Below are 18,833 nucleotides of genomic sequence, written 5' to 3'. Positions count from 1 at the left end.
CCCCTCGTGTCCCCATCCCCCCGTGTCCCCATCCCCCCCACCGATGTCCCCATTCCCCCCCCCACCCATGTCCCCCCCACCCATGTCCCCATTCCCCCCCCACCCATGTCCCCATAGCCCCCGTGTCCCCATTCCCCCCTCGGGTCCCCATTCCCCCCTCGTGTCCCCATTCCCCCCTCGTGTCCCCATTCCCCCCTCGTGTCCCCATTCCCCCCTCGTGTCCCCATTCCCCCCTCGTGTCCCCATTCCCCCCTCGTGTCCCCATTCCCCCCTCGTGTCCCCATTCCCCCCTCGTGTCCCCATTCCCCCCTCGTGTCCCCATTTCCCCCCATGTCCCTATTCAACCCATGTCCCCATTCCCCCACAGTGTCCCCATTCACCCCTCGTGTCTCCATTACCCCCCCATAGTGTCTCCATTTCCCACCCCACAGTTTCCCCAACCCCACCTCACAGTGTCGCCAGTCTATTATGCATCATCCCTCCCACCCCACCTCCCACCCATTCCTGGTGTGCCCCAAACTCCCCCATCCCTCCCCGAGTTCCCCACACACCCTCACACGCTGTCTGCGGTATTACAAGGCCGAAGGTCACCTCCTTCCTTTCAAACCTCCCTGTGGCCCTCTCGCGGTCACTGACCTGCAGGCCGATTGGACCCGGTGATCCGGGAAAACCTCTGGGACCTTCATCGCCTTTCTGTCCGAAATATCCTTGCTGACCTCTGGCTCCAGGTTCACCATCAGCACCCTGAGGGGGGTGGGGGGAAGATACAGATTCCGCAGTGAGGACCGACAAAGCATCTGCTTCAGGCCAGAGGAGCCTTCCGTGCAAACATCCGGATTAGGAGCAGGAGTGAGGCCACTCGGCCCCTCGAGCCTGCTCCACCATTCAATAAAATCACGGCAGATCTGAATGTAACCTCAACCTCAGATTCCTGCCTGTGGGCGCCTCCCCCCCCCCGGTCCGGCCCCCCCGTCGTCGTCCCCACCGTCGTCGTGTCCCCCGTCCCCCCCCCTCCCCCCAATAACCTCTCACGTCCCTGCATCATAAATGGATCATCCCCATTTTAAATATCTTCATTTTTAAACTGTGCCCTCTAGTTTTAGTCTCCCTCACAAGGGGGAACATCCTTTCAGCATCCAATCTGTCAAGTCCCCTCAGGATCTTGTACATTTCAATAAGATCACCTCTCATTCTTCTAACCTCCAATGGATACAGCACCAGCCTGCCCAACCTTTCCTCGTAAGGTAAAATCTGGGTGGGGTGCAGGGGCAGTGGTAAAGCTGCTGTTGCATATGTGCACAGCAAGCCTCTACGGGAGGTGAGACAATTATGTAGAGCTACTGTATCTGATATAGGGGCTGGATTAGCACAGTGGGCTAAACAGCTGGCTTGCATTGCAGAACAAGGCCAGCAGCGCGGGTTCAATTTCCGTACCGGCCTCCCCGAACAGGCGCCGGAATGTGGCGAATAAGGGCTTTTCACAGTAACTTCATTGCAGCCTACTTGTGACAATAAGCGATTATTATTATCGGAACTTTGTCAGCCTCCAGACTTGACTATTTCAATGCACTCCTGGCTGGGAAGAGCCCCCCCCCCCCCCTCCCCCCGCCCAATCGCCCCACCCCACCAAATCCCTTCCTTTATAACCTCCTCCGGCACCACAAACGCCCGACATCTCTGCGTACCACTAATCTGGGCCTTTCGAGCATCCCTGTTTTTAATCACTGTGTTATCGGCGGTTGTGCCTTTATTCGCCTGGGTCCTAAACTCTGGAATGCTCTCTACCTCTTCTTTCCGTAAAACCAACTAACCAAGATTTTGGTCCACTGCCCTAACATCTCCTTTTGTGCCTTTGTAACACCTCTCGGAGCGCTTTGCGATGTGCTCTATCAATTCAGTTGTTGTTGTGATATGTTAAATAGCTTCTTGTTTGGAACCATTCTCATTTAGCACCTATGAGGACATTCCAAAGTACTTCATGGCCACTGAAGCATTTATTGCACTGCAGTACGCAGAAAAGAAATGATGACCGCACAGTAAGCTCTCATAAACAACAACATTGTTCATTGTCATTTCCTAGGAGGTTGGTCAAGAGGTGAATGTTGGCCGGGTACCAGCAGAGGGACTAACCCTGGTTTTCTTCAAAATGGCAGCAGGGGATCTTTGACACCCAACCTTTGGTTCAACATTTCACCGGAGAGGCTGCACCACCGCCCATGTCACACCTCCTCAGCTGTACACCACAGCCTTGGATTCTGCTCTCCCGCCTCTGGAGTGGGACTTGAACCCACCAAGCCTCAGGCCCAGAGGCAAGAGCCAATGCCACACATTAAAAACCTTTGCAGAGAGTTCCTTTCACAAGCAGATACAGGACACGTCTGCTAATCCTAACATCATTTGGCAAAACTGCTTTTCAACTTCTGTCTTGTCTGATTCAAATCCTATGGCAAACTGTAAAACTACATTCAGACCCAGTTCCTCCCATATCATCTGTATCCCACTAAGATGTCACATGACCTGCTGCTAAATGCAAGCACTCATAAATTATTTACTCTCCAGGGAACCACCAGAAATGATACCAATGTTTCATTTGCCCTCTCTGTATAAACAAGTAGTTGGAATTAATCATGACCTCAACATTTATGACTCCTTAATTACAGTTTTAGCAGACACACAGTCTGGATACCTTAACCTAGGTTCTTTAATGATATTACTGGAACAAATATGTACCTTAACCCAGAATTTAAAAAAACATTACTGCAACAGATATTAGATATAACATATAACAGTTTCTACATTTATGAGAGAGAAAATACTTACTGCAGGACCTGGTTGGCCAACGGGTCCGACTGGGCCTGGAGGGCCAGGTGGACCCTGAAACAAAATAAAACACACTCAAAACCATGACAAATCTGATGTACAAAAATGACCAAAGATAGCCAAGAAATTATTTTCTAGCTACAGTTAAACAACAACTAAACATTTTGTGCAATTCTGTAATTCTTAAGACCCCAAATGGTTTTATTATCACCACCAATTTAATTTAGTAGTCATGGCTGTTGAAAGCTCTAAATTTCAATTGAGCCTGAGATGGAGAGGAGACCATGAACAATCCTGATTGATATTTATTATTAATTAAAAATCAGCATTCGGATTATATTTTGCTCTCCATTTTCTGGCCTGCTCTGCTGAAGGGACATACTCTTGGCTCAGCACATCCCGAATGGGCATGCTATCTTCTAGTATCTTTCAAAATGGTCACTGTTTATATTTGCATCTTGACAGAAATGCCCAGAAATTCTACAGAACTTACCGAAGGAGCCTGGACAACAAGGCTGAGAAATTCCATTAAGCCGAGGCCCCATATGTTTCACAGGACCTTGGACACCAAGGTGTCTAATTTTTATGGGGCCTGGGGGCCCCTAAATTTCATGGAGCTGATTCAATGATCACAAAGGTTTTGCCCATACAATTTACAGAACCTAGGTAAAAATGCCTAGAAATTCCATGGAGCCGAGACCATAAGGCCCAGTGACCCTACGAAGCCTAGACAACGGCCCATAATGTTCATGGAGCCTAGGCACTGAAATTTCACAGAGCCCAGGCAACAAGGCACAGAGATTTCATGGAGCCTCAATGTTATAACCGCAATGGAGGCTCCAGGATCAGGATCATACAGACTCCCCATAACCTTCCTGGAATATGAATGTTCCTTTAAGGGAGTGGGTCTTCCCCTTAACAAGGAGAGCACCAGCAATATAAAAACCCTGGGTGCAGGTCGGGGAAGGAGACCCCTTGGCGGGGGTGGGTGAGTTTTGGAATTGTATTATAATAAACCTTGTTCGTTCACTTCTACTATCGTCTATGCGTTCTGCCCTAGTGATTCAACACCAGGCAACCAAGGCCCAGAAATTCCACAGAGCCGAGACAACAAGGCCCAGAAATTCCATGATGCTTATAGATACCAAGGAAATTCCATGGAGCGTAGACAGCAGGACCCAGAGATTCCTTAGGGCCTCGAAATCAAGGGCTCGCTTACAGTTTGGCTTGAGCACAGAGTGATACATTTTGGGTAAATAGTCATTTTGTTTCACAGTCCTTTCCGAAAACTTTGGTTACTTTGCGACATGAAGCACCAGGCAGGTCCCAGAAACGTTCCTAGTTTGTCGTCAGCTTGGAATGAAAAACGGTGAAATTAAAAGTTGTACTTACATGTTCACCCTTGTTGCCCTTCCTCCCTTTATGTCCGGATTCACCCACTTCGCCCTAGAAAATAGGTGGAGAGAAACAAATACCTTACTCACTTCCGAGTTACAACAGACAAATTACTCCGAATACCCAGTTAATTTCAATTATTCAGCCGTATTTGACTTGAGAGTATAGATTCTGTTTCGAGCACACTAGACATACGATTCCCGCATGATGATGGCCAGGATTCAAAAGAACAAAGAACATTGCAGCACAATAACAAGCCCTTCGGCCCACCAAGCCTGCGCTGATCCAGATTCCTTATTTAGACCTACTACCTTTTCCAAAACGATCTGTATCCCTCATGTGTCTATCAAGATACATATTAAACGTTGCTATTGTGCCTGCCTCCACTACCTCCACTGGCAACGCGTTCCAGGCATCCACCACCGTCTGAATTAAAAGCTTTCCCCACACATCTCCCCTAAACTTTCCCCTCACACCTTGAATCTGTGCCCCTTGGTAATTGAGTTTTCCACCCTGATCTCCCCTCAGCCTCCGTATTTCCAACGAAAACAATCCGAGTAGACCAGGCAACATCCTGGTAAAACTTTTCACTCTCTCCAAAGCATCCAAATCTTTCTGGTAGTGTGGTGACTAGAACTGCACGCAATATTCTAAATGTGGCCTAACTTTTATACAACTGTAACATGACCTGCCAACGCTTGTGCTCAATGCTCCGGCCGATGAAGGCAAGCATGCCGTATGCCTTCTGGACCACCTTATCCACCTGCAATGCCACTTTCATGGAACTATTGACCTGAATGCCCAGTTTCCTCTGTATATCAATGCTCCGAAGGGTTCTGCCAATTACTGCATAATTCACACCTAAATTTGATCTTCCAAAATGCATACCTCACATTTATCCGGATTGAACGCCACCTGCCATTTCTCCGCCCAACATTCCAATCTATCGATATTCTGCTGTATTCTCTGACAGTCCGTTTCACTATCTGCAACTCCACCTATCTTAGTGTCATCTGCAAACTTGCTAATCAGACCATCTATATTTTCCTCCAGATCATTTATATATGTTACAAGCAACAGTGGTCCCAGCACTGATCCCTGTGGAACACTATTAGTTACAGTTCTCCATTCTGAAAACTCCCTTTCACTGTTACCCTCTGTCTCCTGTTGCCAAGCTAGTTCTTCATCCATCGAGCTAGCACACCCCGAATCCCGTGCAACATTACCTTTTGGACCAGCCTGCCATGAGGGACCTTTTCAAACGCCTTACTAAAGTCCATGTAGACGACATCCACAGCCTTTCCCTCATCAATTAATTTTGTCAGCTCCTCAGAAAACTCATCAAGTTGGTAAGACATGACTTTCCCACAAAAAAAACATGTTGCCTATCACTAGCAAGTCCACTCGCTTCTGAATGTAATTAAATCCTGTCCCTAAATATTTTCACCAACAGCTTCTGCCCCACTAACGCCAGGCTCACCTGCCTATAATTTATGATATAAAAAAGGCTGAAACATATTCCTTTTGTCTGCAGTGAACGGGCCTCTGTGTATGAATCGATGTCGCTTCGAGATACAAGCGCAAGGTTGCGAGCTCGACTGATCATCTGTGAGTGTGGCTCTCAGCGCACTCAGGACTGTTCAGCAAGTGCTGCCTAATATGTTGAAGACTTGTGCCATTTCTGAATGGCTTAGAAGCTTGGAGAACATATCGTGCCCAGCTGCTTTCTCCATGGAAACACCGCGGCCAATCGGAGTTGACTAGCCAACCAATCAACACCCTTTTTGCCTGCAGTATAAATTACTGTGATCATTTGAAATTTGCCATTCGTGTGTTTGTCCTGATGAGTGCAAGATGAAAAGCTTCGACAACATGCAACATTTTCAGCAATATTCAAGTTCTGTAACTACCATGTGACTGAAGCTGTAAGGCTTTAATTTATCTAGCCCCCTCATTGAGATTTCCTCCCTCCGGACCCCACCATCTGAACATTCCCAGGGACCCTCACCCATATCCTAGGACCAAAGTCAAAGAAGCGCCTAAGTTCCAAATGTCCAACTGAGCTAAAACCATAGCACGTGACTGTTGCTCATATCTGAAGTATGAATTAGACAACAAGCTACCTTACTGCACTGTATATCACACACAATGTGCAACTGTGCCAATAGGTCAGCTTGGCCCAAGGTCTCCTGAAGGCGTAGGGTCTCCTCTATAAACACAAGGGTCCCTCTGTATGCCTGGGGCCTGATCAAACACACGGATCTCAAAGTTCTGCAGCAGCTCTGCCTCCAGCCTCCTCTCTACCGGTCTCTAGCCATAACACGCCCACAGCGCAAACGGCTGCAGGTGGTCATTTGTAACCGTTACTCTCCTGAGACAGTTTCTGCTCTCTGGCCAGGGTTTCAGGGGAGTTCCCAGGAGCAGCCCTTCCCCTGCCACCCCCCAAAACCTGGGGAGAGTTTTTGAACCCGGCAGAATTCTATTTCAAGTCTCTCTTGAAAATGCAACCCCCATCCCGCCCCCGTCTACGAAATGGATCTTACCTTGTCACCATCCTCACCAGGGCCTCCGGGCGTACCTGCAGGTCCCGGAAGACCAACTGGGCCTTGGACACCATCTCGACCAGCTGGACCTATCGGGCCTTTACCACCCTGCGATCATTGAAACCAGAAAGACAATTTTGTAAATATTGGCAGCTTCCCTCAGGAGTAATCATTACAATATTCCTACCCTTCAATCAACTCAGGAGCCATCTGATGTTACCCTGTCCTCCCCATCCTGCTACGTCGACACGAGGGGATGATCGCCTGAGCCTTTTCACCTGGGGATGATTGATGTTGGCTTCATGCCCACGCACCCATGGTGGCTCTGTACCTCCACGTGAGCATTTACTGCTCAGTCCTCATCGCCCCGGGGAGCACTATGAGAATAATGCTTCCTCGCTTGATGATACAAACCTGGTTGGGGAAGTAAGCTGTGTGGAGGACTGTGAAGCTGGGATTTACCTCATGAATTTCAGAACGACACTGCCATGGGGCAATTGAGAGGGGAGCAAACTGTCACCTGATAGTGATTCTCCCCCCAACACCCCCCACCAAATTGGCCAATTTGAGGGTAAGCGTGTGAGCTAGTGATCCAGGTAAGGATGAAAGGCGAACTATCAAAACTGGAAGGCCCCCTCTTCAACTTTTCAAGAAGTTACATTTAACAAATAGATTAAGCAAGCGGGCCATCATTGTGGAAGGGTCCCACCCGCCCATCAAGCGATACCTGATGGGCCACCAAGCTCGCCTCCCCTTCCCCCGGAAGGGAGGTCACTCCAGGCAGCTATTGCTCACAAGTTAACCCCTTTAAAATACCGCAAGTGCATGGCCTCGCCATAAAATCTTACAGAACCGTGTGTTCAAATATTTCGAGGGACTGTTGCTTCCTGGCCAGCCTTCTACCTCCAGCTGCCCAAAAAAATGATCCGCTTCGTTGAGTTGAATTTCTCAACTTGTGGTTTGAAATCCTGATGCCTAAGGATGGCACAGTGGTGCAGTGGTTGGCACTGCTGCCTCACGGAGCCGAGGACCAAGGTTTGATCCCAGCCCCGGGTCACCGTCCGTGTGGAGTTTGCACATTTTTCCCTTGTCTGCGTGCGTCTGACCCGCACTACCCAAGGATGTGCAGTGTAGCTGGATTGGCCACACTAAATTGCCCCTTCATTGGGAAAAAAAGAATTGGGCACGTAAAAAATTTTAAAAATGAAATCCAATACAATAATGACAGGTTTTCGCATAGGACTACAACTAAATTAATGGAGCCCACCTCACCCAGTGTATCATCTCCAAGTCTCTCAAGGTTAATTTTGAATGATACAAAATGGGACCAATGGGTAATGGGTCAGTCTTGTCAGAGGCTCCTGCACTCTCAGTGGGCTGACTCAAGACCCATGACCCCGTCTGCGAACTCTGCAGGGACACTATGGCCACATTTAACCCTCCAAAGCCAAAGGTGCAATCAAATCAAAGGACATAGTTACCGCCCCATCCCAAAATGCTGACTCACTTCAATCCCAAACCAACTGTGCACTTAACCAACTGGACAACAGGAATGATTGCCCTCACTCGTTTCCCAGAACCAATGTGTCCATTTGCCCGCCCCCCCCCACCCCCCCACCCACATCCCCACCCGTGCACACCCCTCACCCCGCCAAAAGCCAGCGGACAGACTTACCGGTCCTCCTTTCTCTCCGGCAGGCCCAGGCGGACCCTGAGGTCCTGGACGTCCCGGAAGACCAATGGGACCACCTGGTCCTGATTTTCCTCTAATGCCAGGAGAGCCCTGAAAGAGGAGGTTGTGGAGAATGAGGAGTGCGATTGAGGAAGCAAAGACTGGGATAAAGACAAGTTAATCAGGGTGGGTGGGGTGGGGAGCAGTGGGGGAGACAGGAAATCAAGGTAAATACAACCACAAGGGCCGCTGATTGTTTGTCCACCTTTGGAGTGAATCAGCTGTCTCAGTGTTTAAAGCAATCCAACCCACGACCCCACCCCTCCCCATAACCATCTCCAACCCCTGTTGGAGGTACGGCTCCTCAACCTGTGGCTGTGGGTCACATGTTATCCACAACCTCGCCTGCACCACCTCACAGCACCTCACCCTCTTTCCCTGGCCTTTTTGGCCAATATCGACTATTTGAATGGCGGAGCCTTTGGAACTGGCAGTTCCTAGTCCTGCAGTAATTGGCTAAGGTGCCAATCAGCACAGCGTCGTCCATTCACATCGGCAACTCAGGGTATTTGCGAATGGGCAGGGATATGGGTGTAAACTTTACCGCCTGCTCCCTCCATGTCTCACACTCCCCAGGCTGCCACCCCCCCATCAATCTTATGCTCCGAGATACGTACTGAGGAGCGGGAAGGGGGAGAGAGGGGGGAGCTGAGGCCTTCATACCCTGGAAAACATGGGTTATCCAAGGTCACACCACCTCGTCCTCGGCTATACTGAAGGGATTCATTTCAACCCTCCCCCAAATTTTTGCCCAATCTAAAATCGAAAAAACGAGGAGATTGGGAACAGAGTGCTAAATTTATTTTCCACAACCTGCCACCCTTTGACCCCTGACTCTGTCAGAGTGGCTGGGGGGAGATGGAGGGTGCGGCCGAGGGGAGGGCTATACATGTGGACCACTTCCTTCCCTGTTCCTGTATCTCAGCTTCCCAGGACCTCCAGCTGAAATCAAGCAGAAGGCTCGATTGAGAGATGGGCAAGGCCCGAGATGTCAAAAGGCCGGCAAGGGATGCATGACAAGAACAGTTTGTAACGGCTAGGCTTGTATCCCTCCGAGTGAAGATTGACGTATTCATGCTGATTAAAAGATTCGAGGATTTTTCCTCCAGTTACCCTGTGGGAGAGGGAGTAAAGTCCACAACATAGAAAATAGGAGCAGGAGGAGGCCACTTGGCCCTTCGAGCCTGCACCACCGTTTATTGTGATCATGTCTGATCATCCAAATCAATCACCTAAGTCCACTTTTCCCCCCACATCCTTTGAACTCCCTCACCCCAAGTGCCACATCCAACTGCTTCTTGAAAACATATAATGGCTTGGCCTCAACTACTTCCTCTGATAACAAATTCCACAGGCTCTTAAACCCCCACCCCCCTCATTTTTCTGAACTCCAGCGATTACAATGCTAACCGATTCAACCTCTCCTCATACTTCAGTCCTGCCATCCCAGTATTCAGTCTGGTAAACCTTCACTGCACTCTATAGCTAGAGCATGCTTCCTCAGATAAGAAGACCAAAACTGCAGACAATGTTCTAGGTGTGGCCTCACCAAGTCCCTGGTATAATTGCAGCAAGATATCCCTGCTCCTCTACTCGAATCCTCTCGTAATGAAGGCCAACATACCGTTAGCCTTCGTTACTGCTCTGTACCTGCACGCGATCAACGAGGTGATTGCCTCATATTCTACTTCAAAGAATCGACTCATCTGCGCCCTTGTGAGGTGTGCTCTGTGTACCACATTCAGCTGTATCAGCCCCAACCTCGCGCACGAGGTGGAGGCATTCACTCTCCGGAGCACCTCACACCAGAACCCCTCCTACATATCCTCTCCCAACTCTTCCTCCCACTTTACCTTCTCCTCCTCCAAAATTGCTCCGTGGACCGCTGACACTACCCCCTTCTCCAGTCCCCCTGTCGTCAGCACCTCCTCCAGCAATGTGGAGGCTGGCTCCTCTGGGAAGTTCTGTATCTCCTTTCTGGCAAAATCTCGAACCTGCATGTATCTGAACATTTCCCCCTGCTCCAGCCCATACTTCACTTCCAGCTCCTTCAATCCTGCAAACCGACCCCTAAGAAACAAAGCCTTCAGTGTCTTAATCCCCTTCTCCTCCCATTTCCAAAAATTTCCATCCCACCTCCCTGGCTCAAATCTGTGATTCGCCTGAATCGGCATTTCCCTTGACCCTGCCCCCAACCCGAAGTGTTGGCAAAACTGCCTCCAAATTCTCAATGAAGCTATTATTACCGGACTCCCTGAGTATTTCCCCGGGGTCATCGGGAGCGGCGCTGTTGCTAATGCTTTCAATCCCGACCCCCTGCACAAACTCTCCTCCATTCTGACTCACTGGGAATCAAACCCTCTGACCCAACTCCGCACCTTCTCCACATTCGCCGCCCAGTAGCAATACATCAGGTTCGGAAGACACAATCCCCCTGCCTGCCTTCCCCTCTGTAGCAACACCTTTCTAACTCTGGCCACCTTCCCTCCCCATATGAATGACGTAGTCCTTCCTTCAATCTCTCTGAAAAAAGCCTTTGGCAGGAAAATCGGCAGGCATTGAAAAATAAACAGGAATCGCGGCAACACATTCATTTTAATCGCCTGTACCCGACCCGCCAGTGACAGAGGGAGACCATCCCATCTTGCCAGATCAGCTTTCACTCTCCCCACCAAACTAGAAATGTTGTACCTGAGGAGCCCCCCCCCCACCACTCCCGGGCAACCTGCACCCCAGGTTCCAGTAGATTTGTTAAGCATGATTTTCCCTTCATAAATCCATGCGGACTCTGTTCGATCCTGCCACTATTTTCTAAGTGCTCTGCTATAAAATCTTTGTTAATGGATTGTAGAGTTTTCCCACACTGACATCAGGCTTACTGATCTATAATTCCCTGTTTTCTCTCTAGCTACCTTTTTAAATCGTGGAGTTATATTAGCTATCCTCCAAGCTGCAGGAACTGTTCCACGGTCTATAGAATCCTGGAATATGACTGCCAATGCATCCACTATTTCTGGAGCCGCTTTCTTAAGTACTCCGGGTTGTAGTTGATAAAGCCCTGGGGATGTATCAGCCTTCAATCCCATCAATTTCCTCAACACCATTTCTCTACTTGTATTGATCTCCTTTAGTTCCCCCCTCTGACTAAACCCTGCATTCCCCAACATTTCTGGTATCTGATTTGTGTCCTCATTTGTGAAGACAGAACTGAAGTATGTATTTAGTTGCTCAGCCAATTCTTTGTCCCTTATTATACATCCCCTTGTTTCTGACTGTCAGGGACCTACATTTGTCTTCATAAATCAGGGCGGGATTCTCCGACCCCACGCCGGGTTGGAGAATCGCCGGGGGCTGGTGTGAATCCCGCCCCCGCTGTGTCCCGAAGTCTCCACCACCAGAGATTCGGCACCGGTCGGCAGGGGCGGGAATCGCACCACGCCGGTCCCACCCCCGCCGATTCTCCGGCCCGCGATGGGCCGACGTCCCGCTGCTGGAATGCCTGTCCCGCCAGCGTGGATTAAACCATCTTTTGAACGGCGGGACAAGATGGCGCGGGCAGGCTCCGGGGTCCTGGGAGGCGAGCAGGGTGATGTGGCCCCGGGAGGTGCCCCCACGGTGGCCTACTTTTTCTATGCACTCAGCAGGCAGTCGACAGAGTCTAATTGAAATGAGTCTCCACAAACTGCAGCAAACAGAAAACCATGATCAAAGCGACAACAATGTCTCTACCATAATGCAGTGAGTGGATAAAAATTGTGTGTTTAAAATCGAACCAGGCAGGCATGAAAGAAGGTGGGGGGCGAAGGGGAAACTACACAATCACTTTAATTGTGACCCAGAATAGATGTGTCATGTGCACATCTCCTAGAGGGAGCTAGGATCAGGAACCTCACGCTCGTAAATGGCTGTGTTTGACATGCCAGGCTGTTTTCTAAGGCATGTTTACCAGGCCACAATTCCCAGAACAATTCACCCCCCTCCCCATTCCACGAGGCTAGATACTTACGGCAGGGCCAGGGGGGCCTGGAGGACCCATACCACCTTTTAATCCAGATCCACCCTGTGGAGAAATGTGAAAGAAACAATTAAAACTCACTTTCCGACATATCACAAGCCTTGGACGCGATCTAGTGGCCACACTAGCCGTGGGCACAAATCCCGTATTGACAGCTAAATCTTGTGAGAGGGCCAGAAGGGATTTGTGTCGGTGAGGTCTCAGATTGAGATCTTCCCTTCTCCCTGCCAGTGACATGATCAGGTTGTAGGATATGGTGATGTATCTCTATTGCCTCTATGTGGGGTATGTAGGATATGGAGATATGTCTCTATTGCCTCTATATGGGGTATTGTTGGATATGGAGATACATCTCTATTGCCTCTACGTGGGGTATTGTAGGATATGGTGATATGTCTCTATTGCCTTTACATGGGGTATTGTAGTATATGGTGATATATCTCTATTGCCTTTATGTGGGGTATTGTAAGATATTTTGATATATCTCTATTGCCTCTATGTTGGGTAATGTTGGATATGGTGATATATCTCTATTGCCTTTATGTTGGGTAATGTTGGATATGGTGATATGTCTCTATTGCCTCTATGTGGGGTATGTAGGATATGGTGATATGTCTCTATTACATCTATATGGGGTATTGTTGGATATGGAGATATATCTCTATTGCCTCTATGTTGGGTAATGTTGGATATGGTGGTATGTCTCTATTGCCTCTATGTTGGGTAATGTTGGATATGGTGATATGTCTCTATTGCCTCTATATGGGGTATTGTTGGATATGGAGATATATCTCTATTGCCTCGATGTGGGGTATTGTAGGAAATGGTGATATATCTCTATTGCCTTTATGTTGGGTAATGTTGGATATGGTGATATGTCTCTATTGCCTCTATGTGGGGTATTGTAGGATATATGTGACATAAAGCTTTCAGCACGGGGACAAGGTCTACAGGTGAGTGGAGACAGGGTGAACAGATTGAGGGAGATTTTAAAAAAGAGGAAGAAGCGAGCAAGCGGGAGAAAGTGAGCGGGTGGGAAATAGGACCATTTTGAGAGGGAGAGGGTGAGAGGGAGGCAGCAAGAGGTGGTGGGAGTGGGGAAGAGAGAGGTGGAGGGAGCGGGGAAGAGAGAGGGGAGGGAGCGGAGAGAGTGGAGTAAAAGAGGGGAAGAGGGCGTGCGACTGAGAGAGTGGAAGCAAGAGAGTGGGAGGAAGCCACAAGGGGGAGGGAAAGAAAAGGGAAGAGAGTGGGGCAACGTGACAGAGAGAGAGGGCGAGCGGGGCGAGGAGAGGGAGACCGGGGCAAGGAGAGGGCGAGCAGGGTGAGGAGAGGGCGAGCGGGGCAGGGAGCGGGCGAGCGGGGCAGGGAGAGGGCGGGGCAGGGAGAGAGGGAGCGGAGCAGGGAGAGAGAGAGCGGGGCAGGGAGAGAGAGAGCGGGGCAGGGAGAGGGAGAGCGGGGCAGGGAGAGCGGGGCAGGGAGAAAGAGAGAGTGGGGCAGGGAGAGAGAGAGCGGGGCAGGGAGAGAGAAAGCGGGGTAGGGGGAGAGAGAGAGCGGGGCAGGGAGAGAGAGAGCGGGGCAGGGAGAGAGAGAGCGGGGCAGGGAGAGAGAGAGCGGGGCAGGGAGAGAGAGAGCGGGGGCAGGGAGAGAGAGAGCGGGGGCAGGGAGAGAGAGAGCGGGGGCAGGGAGAGAGAGCGGAGGCAGGGAGAGAGAGAGCCGGGGCAGGGAGAGAGAGAGCGGGGCAGGGAGAGAGAGCGCGGGGCAGGGAGAGAGAGCGCGGGGCAGGGAGAGAGAGCGCGGGGCAGGGAGAGAGAGCGCGGGGCAGGGAGAGAGAGCGCGGGGCAGGGAGAGAGAGCGCGGGGCAGGGAGAGAGAGCGCGGGGCAGGGAGAGAGAGCGCGGGGCAGGGAGAGAGAGCGCGGGGCAGGGAGAGAGAGCGCGGGGCAGGGAGAGAGAGCGCGGGGCAGGGAGAGAGAGCGCGGGGCAGGGAGAGAGAGCGCGGGGCAGGGAGAGAGAGAGCGGGGCAGGGAGAGAGAAAGCGGGGCAGGGAGAGAGAGAGAGGGGCAGGGAGAGAGAGAGCGGGGCAGGGAGAGAGAGAGCGGGGCAGGGAGAGAGAGAGCGGGGCAGGGAGAGAGAGAGCGGGGCAGGGAGAGAGAGAGCGGGGCAGGGAGAGAGAGAGTGTGGCAAGGAGAGAGCAGGGAAGCGAGGGAGAGAGCAGGGCAGGGAGAGAGAGAGGGGGGCAGGGAGAGAGAGAGCAGGGCAAGGAGAGAGAGCAGGGCAAGGAGAGAGAGCGGGGAAGGGAGGGAGAGAGCGGGAAGGGAGGGAGAGAGCGGGAAGGGAGGGAGAACGCGGGAAGGGAGGGAGAGAGTGGGAAGGGAGGCAGAGAGCAGGGCAGAGAGAGAGAGAGCGGGGCAGGGAGAGCGCGGGGAAGGGAAGGAAAGAGCAGGGATGGGAGGGAGAGAGCCGGGTAGGGTGGGAGAGAGCAGGGAAGGGAGGGTGGGAGAGGGTAAGGGAGGGAGAGAGCGGGGAAGGGAGGGAGAGAGCGGGGCAGTGAGAGAGAGAGCGGGGCAGGGAGCGAGAGAGCGGGGCAGGGTGAGAGTGAGCGGGGCAGGGTGAGAGTGAGCAGGGCAGGGAGAGAGAGAGCAGGGCAGGGAGAGAGAGAGCAGGGCAGGGAGAGAGAGCGGGGCAGGGAGAGAGAGAGAGAGCGGGGCAGGGAGAGAGAGAGAGCAGGGCAGGGGGAGAGAGAGCAGGGCAGGGAGAGAGAGAGCGGGGCAGGGAAAGAGAGAGCGGGGCAGGGAGAGAGAGAGCGGGGCAGGGAGAGAGAGAGAGAGCGGGGCAGGGAGAGAGAGCGGGGCAGGGAGAGAGAGAGCGGGGCAAGGAGGGAGAGAGCAGGGCAGGGAGAGAGAGAGCGGGGCAGGGAGAGAGAGTGGGGCAGTGAGAGCGAGAGAGCAGGGCAGGGAGAGAAAGGAAGAGAGATGGGGAGGGAGAGTGGGGAGAAAGGGAAGAGATGGGAAAGATTGGGATGGAGAGCGATAGGGAGAGAAGGGATAGAGGGGGAGGGGGAGTGAGATAGAGTGTTGGAAGGATAGTGAGAGGGGGAGGGATGGGGAGAGAGGGAGAGGGGATGAGAGAGGGAGGGGAAGAGAGAGAGGGGGGGTGAGAGAGGGAGGGGGAGAGGGAGAGGGGGGTGAGAGAGGGACGGGGAGAGAGAGAGGGGGAGAGAGAGAGAGAGGGGGAGAGGAGGCGAGGGTGAGGGAGCGAGGGTGAGGGAGCGAGGGTGAGGGAGCGAGGGTGAGGGAGCGAGGGTGAGAGAGCGAGGGTGAGAGAGCGAGTGTGAGAGAGCGAGGGTGAGAGAGCGAGGGTGAGAGAGCGAGGGTGAGGGAGCGAGGGTGAGGGAGCGAGGGTGAGGGAGCGAGGGTGAGGGAGCGAGGGTGAGGGAGCGAGGGTGAGTGAGCGAGGGTGAGTGAGCGAGGGTGAGGGAGCGAGGGTGAGGGAGCGAGGGTGAGGGAGAGAGGGTGAGGGAGAGAGGGTGAGGGAGAGAGGGTGAGGGAGAGAGGGTGAGGGAGAGCAAGCGCAAGGCAGCGTGAGAGCAGGGGGCAGCATGAGAGGGGGAGGCAGAACGAGAGGGGGAGGCAGGACGAGAGGGGGGCAGCGCGAGAGGGGGGGCAGCGCGAGAGGGGGGCAGCGCGAGAGGGGGGGCAGCGCGAGAGGAGGGCAACGCGAGAGGGGGGCAGCACGAGAGGGGGGGCAGCACGAGAGGGGGGCAGCACGAGAGGGGGGGCAGCACGAGAGGGGGGGCAGCACGAGAGGGGGGGCAGCACGAGAGGGGGGCAGCACGAGAGGGGGGCAGCACGAGAGGGGGGCAGCACGAGAGGGGGGGGCAGCACGAGAGGGGGGGAGCACGAGAGGGGGGGCAGCACGAGAGGAGGGGCAGCACGAGAGGAGGGGCAGCGCGAGGGGGGGCAGTGCGAGGGGGGGCAGCGCGAGGGGGGGGCAGCGCGAGAATGGGGCAGCGCGAGGGGGGGCAGCGCGAGGGGGGAGCAGCGCGAGGGAGGAGCAGCGTGAGGGGGGAGCAGTGCAAGAGGGGGGGCAGCGCAAGAGGGGGGGGCAGCGCAAGAGGGGGGCAGTGCAAGGGGGGGCAGCGCGAGAGGGGGGGCAGCGCGAGAGGGGGGGCAGCGCGAGAGGGGGGGCAGTGCGAGAGGGGGGCAGCACGAGAATGGGATGGGAAAATTGGGCAAAAGCAGGAACGTGCAGAGTCATTTGGGGAGATTGCGAGCGATTTGCTAAACTTTCTTCAGAACTATTTATTCGTGTCACCTGGAATCATCGAATGTCACACTGATCGGCGACATGTTGGCACAGCGGTTATCACTGCTGCCTCACAGCACCAAGGACCAGGTTCAATGCCGGCCTTGTATCACCGTCTGTGTGAAGTCTGCACGTCCTCCCTGTGTCTGAGTGGGTTTCCTCCGGGTGCTCCGGTTTCCTCCCACAATCCAAACATGTGCAGGTTAGGTTGATTTACAGGGGAGTGGGTCTGGGTAGAATGTTATTTCAATGTGGCAGCGCAGACTCAATGGGCCAAATAGCCTTCATCTGCACTGTAGGAATTCAAAGGTTCTATGATCCATCATCTCTACGTGTAAAAGCCCCACCGCTTCCCATTCAGTTTGATTCCTAATTCCTAATCTGTTAATACTCAGAGTGCCGCATTTTAATTACTTACCGCTGTTCCAGGCAATCCAGTCTCACCGGGAAAACCTCGAAGACCTGGGGGGCCGTTTTTGCCTGTGGGTCCAGGAGGGCCAGGGTCACCCTGGGGGAGGGGGGGGGAGAGAAGAAGATGTTTCAACAACAGTTCACACACACTCTGTTCAGTTAGCACCAAAATAATTCAATGGTGTGAACAATTAACAGCTTAACATGAGCAAGTGGAGAGAGGAGCGAGAAAGATATAGAGAAAGAGACGCAATGAGAAAGAGAGAAAAAGAGAGAGAGAGGATAAAGAGAAAAACAAAAAACACAGAAACCAAAACTTCATATTCGTCAACCCAGGCACACAGAGAACTCAGGAAACCCAAAACACTCACTCGCTATGTGACTGCATAACCTTGGCCACAGTTGATGTCAAGTCCTTGGTTACAGGACTGGACTCCATGCAGTGCCATGGAGTGCCAGGCTCAGCCTTTTCCAGGTATCAGGCGCAAATCCCAATCAATATCAGGCTCAGTGCTTGCCTGATAACAGGCCTGAACCCTGACCAGTAACATCAGCCAGACCCTTCATAGTAATAGACCCATCCATACACTGCCCAATAAGACTGAGTCCTTCGTGCCCAGAACGGACCCAGATGCCACATGGTTAAGAGGCCCGGATGCAGCCTGGTAACAGGATTAAACCCTGCATGGGAACAGGCCCTACCCCTGCACGGTAACCGGCCTAGTAACAGGTCCAGATCCACCTGGTAACAGGCTCAGTCTTTTCCTGGTAACATGTCGGGACACTGCTGAATAACAGACTCCGTCCTCGCTTGGTTACAGGTCCGGATACTGCAAAGTTACAGGCCCGAATCCTGCATGGTAACAGGCCAATATTATGCCCAGTAACAGGCCCGGACCCTGCACGGCAACAGGCCCGGGCCCTGCACGGCAACAGGCCCGGATCCTGCACGGCAACAGGCCCGGATCCTGCACGGCAACAGGCCCGGACCCTGCACGGCAACAGGCCCGGTCCCTGCACGGCAACAGGCCCAGACCCTGCACGGCAACAGGCCCGGACCCTGCACGGCAACAGGCCCGGACCCTGCACGGTAACAGGTCCGGACCCTGCACTGTAACAGGCCCGGACCCTGCACTGTAACAGGCCCAGACACTGCACAGTAACAGGCCTGGACCAAGCCCAGATCCTGCACAGTAACCGGCCCAGATCCTGCATGGTTACAGGCCCAGATAATGCCCAGTAATTGTCCTGGACCCTGCACGGATGTACGGTGGTGTATTGGAGAGTGAAAACAGTGAACTGAAAAACAGACACATTTCACAAGGTGAAAAACAGATAGAGACCCCCAGTTTCTCAAGCAGGAAGCCCACTAGTCAGGTAGCCACATGGAGACAAGGCAGCTGGGAAAATCTGGCAAATATCCCAACACATCAACACCAAAACGGAAGATAAGCTATACGCCTGATGGAGATGCCTAATTCCCTTACCTTAGTGCCTTCTTTCCCAGACTGGCCTGATAGACCTTGCTCCCCAGGTGGCCCAGGAGGTCCTGGATGTCCCCTTTCGCCCATTGGTCCCGACTCACCACTAGAACCCTGTAGTCAAAGAGCATCA

At 52.8% G+C, this 18,833-nt stretch overlaps 1 protein-coding gene across 7 annotated transcripts in view; it reads right to left on the bottom strand.

Annotated features, from left to right (window-relative positions):
- LOC140390254 (collagen alpha-1(V) chain-like) overlaps nt 1–18,833 on the bottom strand; it is a 409,209-nt gene that overhangs the window by 55,619 nt on the left and 334,757 nt on the right. For all 7 annotated transcript variants that reach the window (XM_072475252.1, XM_072475254.1, XM_072475255.1 and 4 more), the window contains 8 exons: nt 18,707–18,814; nt 17,227–17,316; nt 12,497–12,550; nt 8,434–8,541; nt 6,759–6,866; nt 4,213–4,266; nt 2,821–2,874; nt 637–744 (listed from right to left, as the gene is read on the bottom strand). In XM_072475252.1, coding sequence (XP_072331353.1) covers nt 637–744; nt 2,821–2,874; nt 4,213–4,266; nt 6,759–6,866; nt 8,434–8,541; nt 12,497–12,550; nt 17,227–17,316; nt 18,707–18,814 — 684 coding nt within the window. The remainder of the gene's footprint in view (nt 1–636; nt 745–2,820; nt 2,875–4,212; nt 4,267–6,758; nt 6,867–8,433; nt 8,542–12,496; nt 12,551–17,226; nt 17,317–18,706; nt 18,815–18,833) is intronic.

The sequence above is a fragment of the Scyliorhinus torazame genome, chromosome 14 (assembly GCF_047496885.1).
Source record: "Scyliorhinus torazame isolate Kashiwa2021f chromosome 14, sScyTor2.1, whole genome shotgun sequence".
NCBI classification, from domain to species: domain Eukaryota; kingdom Metazoa; phylum Chordata; class Chondrichthyes; order Carcharhiniformes; family Scyliorhinidae; genus Scyliorhinus; species Scyliorhinus torazame.
The sequence above is the reverse complement of the archived record's forward strand: the minus strand, read 5'-3'. Positions and strand labels throughout refer to the sequence as shown.